Below are 17,935 nucleotides of genomic sequence, written 5' to 3' on the forward strand. Positions count from 1 at the left end.
TGCACCGCTTAGGGTCCCCGGGACTGAGTTTGGAAAACGCTGGGCTATAGTCATAGAGCCTCCATGTGTGGCAAAAGTTAGGAGATATCAATGGAATATTTAATTTAAAATGACGGAAGTTAAAGGAGAGGGATAGGCTACAAAGACCAAGAGCCAATAGGTAGGCTGCTACTTAATATTCTGAATGAAGTCGTTTCTAACTGTGTAGGACGAGAATAACACAGCTAGCTAGGCTGCTATTCACTCTACCATAGCGCGAGTCGGCTTAGTCGGTTGCTGTTTCTCATCTCTCCCTCCCTCTTCCCTGCTCCCCGTGTCACTAGCTGACACGTCCTGCTAGAGCTCTACCTCTCCCTCCCTCTTCCCTGCTCCCCGTGTCACTAGCTGACACGTCCTGCTAGAGCTCTACCTCTCCCTCCCTCTTCCCTGCTCCACGTGTCACTAGCTGACGTCCTCTACCTCTACCTCTCCCTCCCTCTTCCCTGCTCCCCGTGTCACTAGCTGACACGTCCTGCTAGAGCTCTACCTCTCCCTCCCTCTTCCCTGCTCCCCGTGTCACTAGCTGACACATCCTGCCTCCCTCTCCCTCCCTCTTCCCTGCTCCCCGTGTCACTAGCTGACACGTCCTGCTAGAGCTCTACCTCTCCCTCCCTCTTCCCTGCTCCACGTGTCACTAGCTGACACGTCCTGCTAGAGCTCTACCTCTCCCTCCCTCTTCCCTGCTCCCCGTGTCACTAGCTGACACGTCCTGCTAGAGCTCTACCTCTCCCTCCCTCTTCCCTGCTCCCCGTGTCACTAGCTGACACATCCTGCTAGAGCTCTACCTCTCCCTCCCTCTTCCCTGCTCCACGTGTCACTAGCTGACACGTCCTGCTAGAGCTCTACCTCTCCCTCCCTCTTCCCTGCTTCCCGTGTCACTAGCTGACACGTCCTGCTAGTACTCTACCTCTCCCTCGCTTTATCATCTCCGGTCGCTTAAAAATTGACTTTAATGTGAATTTCCTCACTCGTATCCGGACTGGATCCGACCAGGTCTACGCAGAATGGGTCTAGTTGTCCTCGTGTCCATTCGGAACGGGTCTCTATATTTAACAAATAAATGTAGGCATATTGGGTCCGGACGGGAAAGCCCCAGGTCCATTTCGGAACAGGTACAACTTTTTGAACCCGTGAAGGCCTCTAGTTTTAACATCTTGAGCACTGGAGGCTCTCATCATTCATTAGTACTGGAGGAAAATCCCCATTGATGCCCTGTCCATTTTACTTACAATAGTTTGGTTGCAGTAGACATTTCATTCCCAGCAACCTTCGCTGTGTTGGAAGTGACCCCTATAGATCACCTCCCACTTCCTAAAACCAACGAAACAAACTCCCGTGTTCCACAATTCAATACAACAGGACGACATCACAGAAATCGGATTCCAGCTCCAAACTGGACCCCGTCGCATATCCTAAAACAAACAAAGACCAAAGTGTCATTTCTTAACAGTAACCCAATACCCTTTTCACAATACTGAGCCAAACATCTAGCTGTACTGGGCTGGCCTGGTTACACAACCACCACATTTGCTGAAACCATTATGGAAATGACACAGGAAAATAAATGAACCAAGCCAGTATGGTTTGAGTTGGCCCTTTATGGTGAATCAGACATAAGTCTTCTGCTCATCTCCAGTGCATTCAGAAAGTATTCAGACCCGTTACAGGCCTTATTCTACAATGGATTAAATAGTCCCCCCCCCCCTCGTCCATCTACACACACTATCCCATAATGAAAAAGCAAAAACAGGTTTTTTGAAATCTTTGCTAATTTATAAGAAAAAAACAAAAACAGAAATATCACATTTACATCTGAGAGATCTCAGAAAACATAAGAATTGTTGACTTGCATAAAGCTGAAACGGGTTACAAAAGTAACTCGAAAAGCCTTGATAATCATCAGTCCACGGTAAGACAAATTGTCTATAAATGGAGAAAGTTCAGCACTGTTGCTACTCTCCCTAGGAGTGGCCGTCCTGCAAAGATAACTGCAAGAGGACAGCGCAGAATGCTAGTGTCAGCTAAAGACTTACAGAAATCTCTGGAACATGCTAACATCTCTGTTGACGAGTCTACGATACGCAAAACACTAAACAAGAATGGTGTTCATGGGAGGACACCACGGAAGAAGCCACTGCTGTCCAAAAAAAAACATTGCTGCACGTCTGAAGTTCGCAAAAGAGCACCTGGATGTTCCACAGTGCTACTGGCAAAATATTCTGTGGACAGATGAAACTACAGTTGAGTTGTTTGGAAGGAACACACAACACTATGTGTGGAGAAAAAGGCACAGCACACCAACATCAAACTCATCCCAACTGTAAAGTATGGTGGAGGGAGCATTGTGATTTGGGGCTGCTTTGCTGCCTCAGGGCCTGGACAGCTTGCTAATGTCAATGGAAAAATGAATTCCCAAGATCATCAAGACATTTTGCAGGAAAATGTTAGGCTATCTGTCCACCAATTGAAGCTCAAATGAAGTTGGGTGATGCAACAGGACAACAACCCAAAACACAGAAGTAAATCAACAACAGAATGGCTTCTGTTGTTTTCTTCAAAAGAAAATACACCTTCTGGAGTGGCCCAGTCAGAGTCCTGACCTCAACCCAATTGAGATGCTGTGGCATGACCTCAAGCGGTTCACACCAGACATGGCAAGAATATTGGTGAACTCAAACAGTTTTGTAAAGAAGAATGGTCCAAGATTCCTCCTGATTGTTGTGCAGGTCTGATCCGCAACTACAGAAAACGTTTGGTTGGGGTTATTACTGCCAAAGGAGGGTCAACCACTTATTAAATCCAAGGTTTCACATGCTTTTCCCACCCTGCACTATGAATCTTTACACAATGTTTTCAATAGAGACAAGTGTGATATTAGTTTAAGCAGACTGCGTTTGTCTATTGTTGTGACTTCGATGAAGATCAGATCAAATGTTATGACCAATTTATGGAGAAATCCAGGTATTTCCAAATGGTTCACATTCTTTTTCTTGCCACTCAGTATTCAGACTCTTTACTCAGTACTTTGTTGAAGCACCCTTGGCAGCGATTACAGCCTTGAGTCTTCTTGGGTATGACGCTACAAGCATGGCACACCTGTATTTGTGGAGTTTCTCCCATTCTTCTCTGCAGATCCTCTCAAGCTCTGTCAGGTTGGATTGGGAGCGTTGCTGCGCAGCTATTTTCAGGTCTCTCCAGAGGTGTTCGATCAGGTTCAAGTCCAGGCTCTGGCTGGGCCACTCAAGGACATTGAGACTTGTCCCAAAGCCACACCTGCAATGTCTTGGCTGTGTGCTTAGCGTCTATGCCCTGTTGGAAGGTGAACCGCCGCCCCAGTCTGAGGTCCTGAGCGCTCTGGAGCAGGTTTTCAAGGATCTCTCTGTACTTTGCTCCGTTCATCATTCCCTCCATCCTGACTAGTCTCCCTGTCCCTGCCACTGAAAAACATCCCCACAGCATGATGCTGCCACCACCATGCTTCACCTTAGCGATGGTGCTAGGTTTCCTCCAGACATGACGCTTGGCATTCAGGCGAAAGAGTTCAATCTTGGTTTCATCAGACCAGAGAATGTTTCTTATGATCTGAGAGTCCTTCAGGTGCCTTTCTGTCATGTGCCTTTTACTGAGGGGCATGCGTCTGGCCACTCTACCATGAAGGCCTGATTGGTGGAGTGCTGCGGAGATGGTTGTCCTTCTGGAAGGTTCTCTCATCTCCACAGAGGAACTCTGGAGCTCTGTCAGAGGGACCATTGGGTTCTTGGTCACCTCCCTGACCAAGGCCACTGCGTTCTTGGGGACCTCAATGCTGCAGAAATGTTTTGGTTCCTTCCCCAGATCTGTGCCTTGACACAATCCTGTCTCGGAGCTCTACAGACATTTCCTTCAACCTCATTTCTTGGTTTTTGCTCTGACATGCACTGTCAACAATGGGACCTTATATAGACAGGTGTGTGCCTTTACAAATCATCTCCAAACAATTTAAATTGACCACAGGTGGACTCCAATCAAGTTGTAGAAACATCAAGGATGATCAATGGAAACAGGATGCACTGGAGCTCAATTTTGAGTCTCATAGCAAAGGGTCTGAATATTTATGTAAATAAGGTGTTCTTTTTATACATTTGCAAACACTTCTAAAACCCTGTTTTTGCTTCATTATGGGGTATTGTGTGTAAATTGATGGAAATTTTTTATTTATTACATTTTTGAATAAGGCTGTAACGTAACACTGTGGAAAAAGTGAAGGGGTCTGAATACTTTACGAAAACACTTTATGAACCATATAGTACAGTTTCTAAGCTATGGACTATAATGTCATGGTTTGATAACAGGAAGGGCAGATAATAGGCTACCTGTCTCCACTCTGGACGCCCATGGGAATGCAGTAGTTGAGCTCCAGCCGGGCGATGTTTCCGAGTCGCAGCACGATTCCCGCTCCATAGGACCAGCGGATACACTCTGCCAGCTTACTCAGGTGTGCTCGAGGCCCGTCACCTGGAGCAACACACATATACACACCACAGCCTGAGGGGTCATGACACCTCAAAAGCACAAGAAAGCAGATTTCCACATCCACCATGTCAGATTGTTCTGAAATTGTTTTTTTGTTGTTAAACTACTAAGATTAGCATTCCCGGAAACATTTTGTTGAAATCTAATTGGCTCTACATATTACTAGGTCATTCCACTCCTCTACATACATACATACATACATACATACATACATACATACATACATACATACATACATACATAATTGTGATGGAGTCCTGCGGATTTCTCATACTGATGAATTTGAACAGATTCAGCTTGTAAAGATATTACAGCTACCATCTCAGAAGATCTGACACTTCCACATCATAGATTGTGGGGTTCAATTACATCTTTAAAACACACACCATAGTTGAGGTTACACAGGTTCCCAGCATTGAGGAAGAAGTGAGTCCTGAAGAGGTCTCCGAATCCCCCTTTGCCTGGACGGAAGGGCAGTGGAGTATACAGGTGGACGGCTCCAGCCCAATACACCTCACCTCCCAGGTAGTCACCTGGTCATTCAGACAATAAAACCACACGATGTGAGAAAGTTAACCATCTTAAAAATTAAAAAAATAGAACTTCGTTCAAACGGACAGAGGATAACATCTCACCTTCACTCTGTGGGCCGATGCTGTACATACTGAATCCTCTGACGCTAGTAGGACCACCGAGATAGAACCTAAAGAGACATATCGGTAGAAACCATAGAAACAATCCCTAAAAACAAACCATAAAAACAGAATTCCAGCTACATCACAATCATGCTTCAAGGGAAAGAGGATCATTTTGTACATGTATTAAAACAGAGTTGGGCCAATTCCAGTCCCCTTGTTTAGGGGGTCTGTGGACCGACCTGGGATAATTTTTTTATATAGGACTGAGAAGCTCAGTTCTGGTGACTTGAGTGTATATATAGATATATATTCAAACTCCATTTAAAACAATTTCCACCTCCAGAAATGAGCCCCAAAAACATATTGGTAAAAATGTTTAAATTATTTGTACCATATATTGTCAGATGTTCTATTAGTCATAGGCATTATCACCTCTAGCCAACTGATGCTGCATAGCGGCTATAACCTGTACATGGACAGACCCCATGCTTCAGTCTATCTGCATTTACCCTCCTGGACACAACATTCTGAATGTTATTATTTTTAAATATACAGTACCAGTCAAAAGTTTGGACACACCTACTCATTCCAGGGTCTTGACTTTTTTACTATTTTCTACATTGTAGAATAATAGTGAAGACATCAACACTATTAAATAACACATATGGAATCATATAGTAACCAAAAATATATATTTTATATTTGAGATACTTTGAAGTCTCTTAAACAGATTACCGACCATTTTGAATCCCACCGTACCTTCTCCGCTATGCAATCTGGTTTCAGAGCTGGTCATGGGTGCACCTCAGCCACGCTCAAGGTCCTAAACAACATCATAACTACCATCGATAAGAGACATTACTGTGCAGACGTATTCATCAACCTGGCCAAGGCTTTCGACTTTCAATCACCACATTCTTATTGGCAGACTCGACAGCCTTGGTTTCTCAAATGATTGCCTCGCCTGGTTTACCAATTACTTCTCTGATAGAGTTCAGTGTGTTAAATCGGAGGTCCTGTTGTCCGGATCTCTGGCAGTCTCTATGGGGGTGCCACAGGGTTCAATCCTCGGTCCGACTCTTTTCTCTGTATACATCAATGATGTTGCTCTTGCTGCTGGTGATTCTCTAGTACACCTCTATGCAGACGACACCATTCTATATACTTCTGGCCCCTCTTTGGACACTTGCTAACAAACCTCCAGACAAGCTTCAATGCCATACAACTCTCCTTCCGTGGCCTCCAACTGCTCTTAAACGCAAGTAAAACTAAATGCATGCTATTCAACCGATCACTGCCCGCACCTGCCCGCCCGCCCAGCATCACTACTCTGGACGGCTCTGACTTACATGGACAACTACAAATACGTGGAATACATGGACAACTACAAATACCTAGGTGTCTGGTTAGACTGTAAAACTCTCCTTCCAGACTCACATTAAGCATCTCCAATCCAAAATTAAATCTAGAATTTGCTTCCTATATTGCAACAAAGCATCCTTCACTCATGCTGCCAAACATACCCTCGTAAAACTGACCATCCTACCGATCCTCGACTTCGGTGATGTCATCTATAAAATAGCCTCCAACACTCTACTCAACAAATTGGATGCAGTCTATCACAGTGCAATCCGTTTTGTCACCAAAGCCCCATATACTACCCACCATTGCAACCTGTATGCTCTCGTTGGTTGGCCCTCGCTTCATACTCGTCGCCAAACCCACTGGCTACAGGTGATCTACAAGTCTCTGCTAGGTAAAGCCCCGCCTTATCTCAGCTCATTGGTCACCATAGCAGCACCCACTCGTAGCACGCGCTCCAGCAGGTATATCTCACTGGTCACCCCCAAAGCCAATTCCTCCTTTGGTTGTCTTTCCTTCCAGTTCTCTGCTGCCAATGACTGGAACGAACTGAAGAAAATCTCTGAAGCTGGAGACTCATATCTCCCTCACTAGATCTAAGCACCAGCTGTCAGAGCAGCTCACAGATCACTGCACCCATACATAGCAAATCTGTAAACAGCCCATCTATCTACCTACCTCATCCCCATACAGTATTTATTTATCTTGCTCCTTTGCACCCCAGTATCTCTACTTGCACATTCATCCTCTGCACATCTACCATTCCAGTGTTTAATTGCTATATTGTAATTACTTCGCCACCATGGCCTATTTCTTGTCTTAACTCCCTTATCTTACCTCATTTGCACTCACTGTATATAGACTTTTTTATTTTGTTCTACTGTATTATTGACTGTTTTGTTTATTCCATGTGTAACTCTGTTGTATGTGTCGAACTGCTTTGCTTTATCTTGGCCAGGTCGCAGTTGCAAATGAGAACTTGTTCTCAACTAGCCTACCTGGTTAAATAAAGGTGAAATAAAAAAAATAAAGTAGCCACCCTTTGCCTTGATGACAGCTTTGTACACTCTTGGCATTCTCTCAACCAGCTTCATGGAATGCATTTCAATTAACAGGTGAATGACTAGCTGTGTCCAAACTTTTGACTGGTACTGTATAAATAATGACTAATTACTATTATATATTTGTTCCATTTAAGACCAATTTCTCCTTTGAGATTTGTTGCCAGGATGCTTGAAACTCTGGTTGTAACCGAATCTGTTAAATGACACCACCTGAAGGAGAAACAGTTGTAACTGAGTCTGTAAAAAGATGCCACTTGAAGGAGTAAAGAAATAAAATGGTAGCAAACTGACGCCGCTCTGGTTTAACAAAGGCCAAAACTGCTTTCAAAAAGGCTTTTCCCGCAATGGCATTAATAATTGTTGTGTATTGACAGAGTACATGCTTCCCTCCCTATCACAACCTGAATGCACCTCGAGAGGAAAACCTTTCATATAGAACGCATAACAACAAGCCGACCAGGGAAACAGCGTTAGGTTCTAACACACAACAACAAGCCAACAACAACAGCGTTAGTTTCAAACACACAACAACAAGCCAACCAGGGAAACAGCGTTAGGTTCTAACACACAACAACAAGCTGACCAGGGAAACAGTGTTAGGTTCTAACACACAACAACAAGCTGACCAGGGAAACGGTGTTAGGTTCTAACACACAACAACAAGCCAACCAGAGAACCTAACACCGTTTCCCTGGTTGGCTTGTTGTTGTGTGTTAGAACCTAACACCGTTTCCAACACACTCACGGGAAGCTTAGTAAAGCTTAAACTAAGTTTATTCATCCACTGGGTCATACAGCTGCATAAGACAAGGAACATATTCATACAAGCACCTGAATTTGACCCTTTCTCCTATGCTGAGCCCCTTCCTTACACATCTAAACAGCCAATACATCTCTGTTGCTAAGATTATATTCTTCCTCACTTCATCTGACCTCAGCCCCAAATTCCTCACTCCTCCCCACAGGATCCCTGGATGTTCAACAAAAACACATCCTGACAGAATGTAAACGTTATACATTCCCCCTGTCTCCCTCAGTGACATGAATAAGTATATTTCATATCTAAAAAGTCAGAACCCATCAATAGGGCAGCTGTTCTACTAGGTTGGTTGTCTGATTTGTGTTAATAACATGACATGGTGAAAAATAGTAGCACTGGAAAGTCCTGACCTCAGTGATAAAGTTGAGGCTTTGAATGATGCTACAGTAGCTACAGTAGGCTAGACACCACTGTCTGAGTTGAGCGCCACGGCCCATTATAGACCATTTAATTCCCTTCATCTGAACATCAGTGTCAGCAACAATCATGCATGTCAGTTCAGTGCACACAGCTTAACAGAGAACATGAAATATTTGGGAATATATTTCATAGCCTAACACTGAAGCGTGTATTTTCTATGTCATCTCCAAACCAGAGACTTTTATTTTGGATCTACACAGATCTCAAAAACGACCTCTCCAGAATCCATATGACAGAAATCCATCGTACTTTAACCCCCGACTGACTATACAGTATAAAGACAACATGGCAGGGCCACATTAAAAATCGGCTAGCGTGCCATGTTCGACACCCCTGCGTTTCAATTATGGTTTTGTGAAACGGAGAGAAGTATTGTCTTACCTGTCAGCAATGCAAGTTGGCTTATCTCCAATGGGCAGGAGGCATCCGCCCCAGAGAGATGCAGACAGGACCTGGAAGAGAGGACGAGGTCTCAACAAATGTGCTCTTTTATCCTACATTTATTCCAACCTGGTCAAAACCATTTGTCAACCCTCCATCAACAAGCTGTTTACATAGGCTCAGGCTCTCCTGCTGTCTCAAACTCTGAATGCCCGGCTATGAAAAGCCAACTGACATTTACTCCTGAGGTGCTTACCTGTTGCCCCCTTATACAACCAATGTGATTATTATCTGAACCTGCTGGTCATTTATGAACGTTTTAACATCTTGAACAACTATCTGGCCTTAACGACCATGTCATTTTATAATCTCCACCCAGCACAGCTAGACGAGAACTGGCCACCCATCAGAGCCTGGTTCCTCTCTAGGTTTCTTTCTAGGGAGTTTTTCCTAGCCGCCGTGCATCTACATCTGCATGGCTTGCTGTTTGGGGTTTTAGGCTGGGTTTATATATAAGCAATGTGACATCTGCTGACGTAAATAGGGTTTTATAAATAGATTTGATTGATGGATGGTTATAACTTGTTTACTATAAAGATGGTCCAGAACCAGTTCAATACTCAGTTTGAGATCCAACTTGTGATTCATGTGTGTAACTAAAGTTTTTCGCACAAATTTCTTCTTGATAAATAGGACGATTTAGTTTCTCACCGAGTCCCAGAAAAGACGTTTGTTAAATTGGAGCTCAAAGTCCTCTTTCAGAAAACTGGCATCTCCTCCAGTGTAGCCAGCCAACTCCTACAAAATCACAACAACGCATCAGCTGAATGAGTTGTTGATTCAAAAATGGTCTGGGCAAAATGGTTTTATTAAGGTATTACCATTGAATACAACACTGGGCCAGGTAATGTTCACCTAACCTACACACCTGGTTGATTTTCAGCAAGGCTCCCCTCCTGGGAAGGATTGTGGAGTTTCTGGTGTCGATGACCATGGCATGCTATGAGGGCCAAGGAGAAAAGAGCAAAATGTTGAGGAAAAAGTCAAGTGTCTAAGTAGGACCGAATCTTAACTCGAGATCCACGTTAGCAAAGTTTTTTTTTTTCTCTCACAAATTTCCCATTGACATCAATGGAAGATTTACACAAAAGCCTAAATGAAGTGTACAGATCTCAGAACAGGAGTTTGGGCCTCAATGTATTACCACAATGTCTTAATCCCTTGGACTAAAAAAAAGGTAGTTGTGTGGGATTGTGAAGCGAAACTCAAGTCCCGGTACCGAGAGTGATGACTTGAGGGAGTGGCCGCTCTCCTCCCGGACTGCGAACGAGGCGGTACGTGCCAGACATCCCAGCTCTCGCCACACACCCTCCCACTTCAGGGTGTGGTTCGTCTTCCAAAGAGGGAACTGTTTGCAAAACAGAGGGGGAGAAAGAAGAGAGAGGATCAACCACTTGCAAGTGCATTACAGTAGGATTAAATTTAATTCGAAAATAAAATAGCTGAGAAGTTCCAATTCTACTCATCGCAGTTAGCATAACAGCAAATGAGAACTCGATAGTAATGATAGATGGATGAATGGAAAAATGTTCTTTACACTGAATTCTGTGGAGACGCCACGATCAGTCTCTCTCAGCGAGCTCCATGGAAACTGGCCTGTGACTTTGTAAAAGTTAACAGCGAAACTGCAACAGCAAGAGCAAGTCAATTAGAAGAAGAACAAAAAGAGCCCAGGGATCTATAGAATGAACAACTTAAAGGTGTTCCATCCCCAGGGATCTATAGAATGAACAACTTAAAGGTGTTCCATCCCCAGGGATCTATAGAATGAACAACTTAAAGGTGTTCCATCCCCAGGGATCTATAGAATGAACAACTTAAAGGTGTTCCATCCCCAGGGATCTATAGAATGAACAACTTAAAGGTGTTCCATCCCCAGGGATCTATAGAATGAACAACTTAAAGGTGTTCCATCCCCAGGGATCAATAGAATGAACAACTTAAAGGTGTTCCATCCCCAGGGATCTATAGAATGAACAACTTAAAGGTGTTCCATCCCCAGGGATCTATAGAATGAACAACTTAAAGGTGCTTACACAGAGGAAAACATTCAGAGAAATGCTAAGTGAATTGCAACAGCACAAGGCTCCATTCTAAACTAATCTCCCCCGTATCCACGGCAACAATGGCGGAGACTCGTGCTTGAGCCTCTTACTTTCGGTTTTGTTTCACCAGGTTAATTGATCATATATTTCACAGCGATTTAGATGGTACAATGATTCTCTCCACTATTCCGTGGTCGTTTTCTCAAATAAACTGAAATTGAGTGAACAGCGTAGAATTTTTACAACCAGGAAATGGCACAGTGATTTCTACATTGGCCACTTGACACGATTTCCACTAGATAACACAGCCACAAAGTAAAAACAGCTTTCCTTCAGATGCCGCACCGGCGGGATTAATCAATAGTTGAATATCACTGCCAATCACAACACTGGCGGGTTAAGTAATACTGTGAAACACGATCATTCCACTATTACTGCAGATATATTATAAACATTTTCAGAAATTACAAATCAGAAAAAGTATAAAATAAAAATCCGGTGTAGCACCTTTAAATGTAAATCTGTGTATTTACAGCACTGCTTATAATATAAGTGGCAGGTTTTTGTTCTCATACTTGCGCTCAAAGTGACCAGGTTGAGGCTTGAAGAAAGACAGCCCATAGGAAGTCTCTTTGGTGCCGTAGGAGAACTGGAATGTAAGCTTTTCCGCACGACCGAAAACATTGGGCAGCTTCAGACCAAGAACCTGCAGTAAGAGGGAGGGAAAACTAGTCAAAAACCTGACCACAGCGGAGGATGGTACCTCCTAGAGCATGTGTAATCACCACCATAGCTCTTTTATAAATGAATCTGTCCTTGATTTCTAATTTCCTCGCTTCCTTCTCAAAACACATTGGAGAATTTGGTCCAAGGCAGTGTTTCCCAAACTCCGTCCTCGTGACCCCAATGGATGCAGGTTGTTGTTGTTCTTCCCACAAGCACTACACAGCTGATCTTAAAATGATTAAAGCTTGATGATTAGTTGAATTGGCTGTGTAGTGCTAGGTTAAAACGTGCACCCCTTGGGGACCCGAGGACCGAGTTTGGGAAACACTGGTCCAAATGGAGGGACATTGGGTCCTTCTCCTCCAATACAATTTAGAAGGAGATAAGGAGATAGGACTCACGACAAGATGACTTGAGATAGAGCCCCAGGAGTTCTCACCATGCTGCCTTCGTTATTTCCAACCATGGTGTTATAGCTACCAGTCATACGTCTCAGCTCAGTCACTTCAAACGTCACATCTAGTCCGTTAGGCAGCGCATCCACCCCTGAAAGGAAGTGTTTAAAAATGTTGTGTGTGATTTAACCACTTTCCCCATTCATTTGTATTATTTTCCCAATGTAATATGCAAAACTTTGGTAGTGATACTGTTCGGATAAAGAACGGATCATCTTTCTAACCACAGTACCTTGTGAGGTATCAATGACAACCTCCACCTGTCTGAAGATACCAAGACGGAGGAGCTTTTGTCTGGCTTCGTGGGCTCTCTTCATGACCTACAAAAAATAATTAAAAATAAATAAATAAACAAAGTAAGTTATACTTTTGCTACAATCTCCACAGCGTCTCCATACACAGCGTTTCCCCACTAGCTCCGGCTGTCGATTACAGACTCATTTTCAGACAGGTACTTTTTCCTCACTGAAATAAACTAGGCTACTTTTCAATTGGCTAGTCAGGAAAAGAAAGGTCTGAAGAACCCTCTCCCTCTAGAATGAACGATATGAATCTTCTAGCGATCTATTGACAGGACATGTTTCTGTAAATCACAAAGCGAGTAAAGACAGGGAAACACTGCTGGTTTGACAGTCTGCTGTCTGTCCCGACTCTCGGTACCTGGGTGTGTGCGCTGAAGTTGCAGTCAAATTTCTTTAAAGGTGTGGAGAAAGCATATGGAAAGCCGTTAACATATATTCACGATTCTTTTTATATCCATAAAACTATTCTAAATCTATTGCATTTTTTAAAAATAAATAAAAAGAAAATTTGATTTTTTTTTTGGATAAACAATTAAAATTATTTATGGAAAAATACAATTATTGATATTTTAAAAAATCATGAATATATGTCAACATCTTTCATTAGAGAACATGAATTTGCATGTCCCATATAATGTGGGAACGACAAGTCAACATCCACTTAGTCTATTGTTTTCTAGCACATTCCTTTTCGGGTCAGACATTAAAAGGGATACAATTTGTATGTCTCTGTGTCCAGAAAGAAGAAAGTTTGAGGTTAGTTTTGCGAGCCAATGCTAACTAGCGTTAGCAGATACCCATGGACTTCTAGTCATTGCGCTAATGCTAGTTAGCAATTGCGCTAGTTAGCAACTTAATTTAAACTGCACACAAAGATATAAATGGAATCCACGAGTTAATCTAGAATGCATTTAAGAACTACACCATGTCCTGGCCAGTGAGGAAAAACTAACGTTGGGCCCTGGCACATTTCTGAAGCAGCCACGGCGTGGTGGCACATAGGCTATTTACTGTGCTTTGACTGATGAACAGCAAGACTGACTAGTTTATAAAAGGTGTCGAACTGACTGAATAAAGTCCATCTCATATATTCTTGCCATTCATACAATGTAGTTATCTGTCCATGGTATCGCATCGGGACAAGTAAACCTTGTCTTGTATTTTGATATGAAGTTCATCCATGCTTGCCAGACAGTGACATTTTAAAATTAGTGACTCATCAGTAGCCTACCGAATTGCATCAGTAAGAGAGCTGTTAATTTGGCTTATTTGCATACTGGTAGACTTTTTGGCAATTATCAGCAATTATCAGCAAATAAACTATCAAAAACATTAAATGAAGTTGGTGAATCCTCCTCACTGCAGGAACATAAGATAGCCTCACTCTGGTCCAAAATATGATTAAAGAAAACAGATTGAATAGTTTTAAAAGATAATGATTTATATGGTATTTCAAAGATATTGATATAGGTCTATTGATTTAATCAAAGTGTTGACAATAGACTAGTCAACTGCGGCTTTCTGTGTAGCAAAGCCCATGTTTAACACCTGCTTCATTATTCAAATCATACCTGTATTGCACAAAGCTGAGAAAATGCCTTGTAAAAGGAAGCTTGAAACCCACGGAAGTCAGCGGATTCTTAAGGCCCAGTGCACTCAATATTTTTTCTCCCTATGTTTTATATAATATTGTACAACAGCTGATGAAACAACATGGTAAAATATGTAGATCAGTGTTATTTCCTGATAGTTACTGGTTGAAAATACAATCTAGCATTAGAATGAGGCCACCAAAATAGAGCTTGTTCTGCAAAAATTGAAAAAAAAACACACAAAAAAACCTGTCTAAACCCCTCCCCCAGATCGAGGGAGCCTGGCTGGCTACTGTCTAAACCCCTCCCCCTGCCCGAGGAAGCCTGGCTGGCTACTGTCTAAACCCCTCCCCCAGCCCAAGGGAGCCTGGCTGGCTACTGTCTAAACCCCTCCCCCAGCCCAAGGGAGCCTGGCTGGCTACTGTCTAAACCCCTCCCCCAGCCCAAGGGAGCCTGGCTGGCTACTGTCTAAACCCCTCCCCCAGCCCAAGGGAGCCTGGCAGGCTACTGTCTAAACCCCTCCCCCAGCCCAAGGGAGCCTGGCTGGCTACTGTCTAAACCCCTCCCCCAGCCCAAGGGAGCCTGGCTGGCTACTGTCTAAACCCCTCCCCCAGCCCAAGGGAGCCTGGCTGGCTACTGTCTAAACCCCTCCCCCAGCCCAAGGGAGCCTGGCAGGCTACTGTCTAAACCCCTCCCCCAGCCCAAGGGAGCCTGGCTGGCTACTGTCTAAACCCCTCCCCCAGCCCAAGGGAGCCTGGCAGGCTACTGTCTAAACCCCTCCCCCAGCCCAAGGGAGCCTGGCAGGCTACTGTCTAAACCCCTCCCCCAGCCCAAGGGAGCCTGGCTGGCTACTGTCTAAACCCCTCCCCCAGTCCAAGGGAGCCTGGCAGGCTACTGTCTAAACCCCTCCCCCAGCCCAAGCGAGCCTGGCTGGCTACTGTCTAAACCCCTCCCCCAGCCCAAGGGAGCCTGGCTGGCTACTGTCTAAACCCCTCCCCCAGCCCTTTTTCTATTTAGCTGGCTACTCCATGTGCTTGTGGAAAACACTGCATACCGTCTCCACACATTAAAATCGGTGGTCTGTATCCTACTGTAGTGATAGATTCACTCACGTCAATCAAGTTCTTTGCTCTGAAGACACCAGCAATCTCGTATGTTAAGCAATCCTCCTTGGTTCTTCCCAGACCATCTATGTGAACATGCTGGACTATGACCTATAGGACAAATATAATAGAGTTATAATCAAAATTGACAGGCAACAATAAAAAGGTCACTTTTACATTCAACCACACAGAAAAGATGAACTAAGAAACAACTTGAGCCATACATCTTTGTTTTCAAGAACCTCTTGTTTTGATTCCTGCTCCATTTCTGGTGTCTCGATGTCATCCGCATGAACCCCCAACTCAGGTCCCTGCATTGGCAGAGGGTCAAGACTCTGCAACACAGAGATTGTGATGAATCAATGACTTACCAGGATACTTCTTGTATTGTAAAGCTAGTTATCTGTACAATATCCAATAGCTAAAATGACAGTTAGGTGGCTTTAGTGGTTTGGTTATTATGATAAAAGGTAGTTGGTAAATACCATATTGAGATGAAATTGTACAAGTCATTCTTCAAAATGTTATTAGTTGAAGATAGTGGAAATTTCAGAATGTGGTTGTAAGCATCTAAGCAAGCGCATGACGGCACTGGAGAATGGCACTGAAATGTATAGAGGCCGTTTTGCAGGCTCCTGTCCAATTCTGCTATTTTGTGTTTTTTCTTCTTTTTCTTCTTCTGGACATCATAAAAGCGATCACTATCCTCGATTTGGATGAAGATTTCTACATCAATGAGTCGAAGGCACAAGACATACTGCTTACCCAGGTCCTAATCTAGGACACTGGGAAGAAACTGCTATGAGTCTACACTGATCAGATTGTCTGATTTGATGATGCACCCCCATGCATTAGTTCTGTAGGCAGCATTCTGCCTTATCCCAAACTGTTCTCAGCCATTAGCTTCGACCCACAACTGCCTCACGTGAACTACAATCCAGACACCATGTTTTAGCATTTAGGTTAATAATCATTGCTTGGCAATATGGCTTTCGAAACATATAGCCCTTATCTTTCATCAGCGAGAATGAGTGTGCCCCTGGCTATGCATCAAATGTTTTTATTTTTAATGGTGACATCTGGTTTGCTTAATATAAGGAATTTTAAATGGTTTATACTTTTACTTTTGATAGTTAAGTACATTTGAGCAATTCCATTTACTTTTGATACTTAAGTATATTTAAAACCAAATACTTTTACTCAAGTAGTATTTTACCGGGTGACTTTCACTTTTACTTGAGTCATTTTCTATTAAGGTATCTTTACTTTTACTCAAGTAGGACCTTTGAGTACTTTTTCCACCACTGTTGAATTCAACATCAGACAGAAATTAGTGTTTGAATCAATAAGTTTACTATCACGTCCTCTACAAGACAGAATGTTGAATAAAATCATATTTTAACGCGCTTTACCGGTTGTCCGTGCGGTTGGTCCTTTTGACTGTAGGAATGTAAGACAATATATCCACAGGAAAGTATAATTACATCAACTCAAAGCGCTGGTAGTTTGTTCAGAAGCATGCACACAAGATAAATAATACATACAGAAGACGCACGCATATTTGCCGAGCTCATGCACGTGTTTACATGGTTCTGCGCTACAGGTGATTGACATCTGATATCAGCAAAACTCCTTCCTACAGAAGGCGCCTTCGTCCAATGACTCGTGTCATGATCCAAGGGCTAACCCATATGATCACTATTTAAGATCTGTGAACGTGTAGGGCGCCCGTTGCACGTTCACCAATGCTGTTGTTGCAACTATGATCATGTTAATTTCCTTTACTGACATCGACAGTTCATGTATCTGAAGTTCAGCTAGTTTCCATAGTTGGCAAGCTGTCCAACTGGGCCCCTTTCGCTGTACGTGACAGCTAGCTATACTAAGCTAGCTACTGCACTCAGAGGTCATGCTGTCACCCTTTGCATTTTGAGCAGTTATCCTTACCCTTGCGTGGACGGTGCCCATGATTAAGGTATTGAATGTGTAGTCCTTCAAATGTTGGTGTTTATTTTACGAAATTAAAGGACATTTAATTCACGCTCGGCTCAATAGAGATGTAGCTTCGTGGACGGGGGAAGCCATGACACCATCAAAACCACACCCCCAACTCATCCTGGGTGTATTCAAGATGTCAACGTTTCACAGCGTATTGCATTTATTTGATTGAACCTTTATTAAGCTAGGCAAGACAGTTAAGAACACATTCTTATTTACAATGACGGCCTACACCGGCCAAACCCTAACACGGATGAAGCTGGGCCAATTGGGAGTCCCATAGGACGGCGCACAATCACAGCTGGATGTGATACAGCCTGGATCTGAACCAGGGACTGTAGTGACACCTCTTGCACTGAGATGCAGTGAGCTTAGATCGCTGCACCACTCGGGAACTAACATTTTTGACAACAGCTGG

The 17,935-nt window shown here is 43.4% G+C and overlaps 1 protein-coding gene across 1 annotated transcript; it reads right to left on the reverse strand.

Annotated features, from left to right (window-relative positions):
- Positions 1–583: 583 nt before the first annotated feature.
- Positions 584–17,638, reverse strand: LOC112267190 (sorting and assembly machinery component 50 homolog A). Its single transcript, XM_024445432.2, has 15 exons — positions 17,467–17,638; positions 15,744–15,854; positions 15,529–15,630; positions 12,755–12,842; positions 12,507–12,613; positions 11,917–12,047; positions 10,834–10,921; positions 10,516–10,644; positions 10,165–10,236; positions 9,948–10,034; positions 9,237–9,307; positions 5,187–5,254; positions 4,938–5,084; positions 4,392–4,533; positions 584–1,451 (listed from the first exon to the last, which is right to left on the reverse strand). The coding sequence occupies exons 1-15, from the start codon at positions 17,485–17,487 to the stop codon at positions 1,406–1,408; spliced, it is 1,410 nt and encodes a 469-aa protein (XP_024301200.1). The 5' UTR covers positions 17,488–17,638; the 3' UTR covers positions 584–1,405.
- Positions 17,639–17,935: the final 297 nt, after the last annotated feature.

Source organism: Oncorhynchus tshawytscha, linkage group LG01, assembly GCF_018296145.1.
Source record: "Oncorhynchus tshawytscha isolate Ot180627B linkage group LG01, Otsh_v2.0, whole genome shotgun sequence".
NCBI lineage: Eukaryota > Metazoa > Chordata > Actinopteri > Salmoniformes > Salmonidae > Oncorhynchus > Oncorhynchus tshawytscha.

Coding starts and splice junctions, on each gene's coding strand:
- LOC112267190 (XM_024445432.2), bottom strand. CDS start 17,487: ATGGGCACCGTCCACGCAAGG. Junction 10,237..10,515: donor CCCTCAAGTCATCACTCTCG/GTACCGGGACTT, acceptor TGGCCCTCATAG/CATGCCATGGTCATCGACAC. Junction 9,308..9,947: donor AACGTCTTTTCTGGGACTCG/GTGAGAAACTAA, acceptor CCTCTCTTCCAG/GTCCTGTCTGCATCTCTCTG.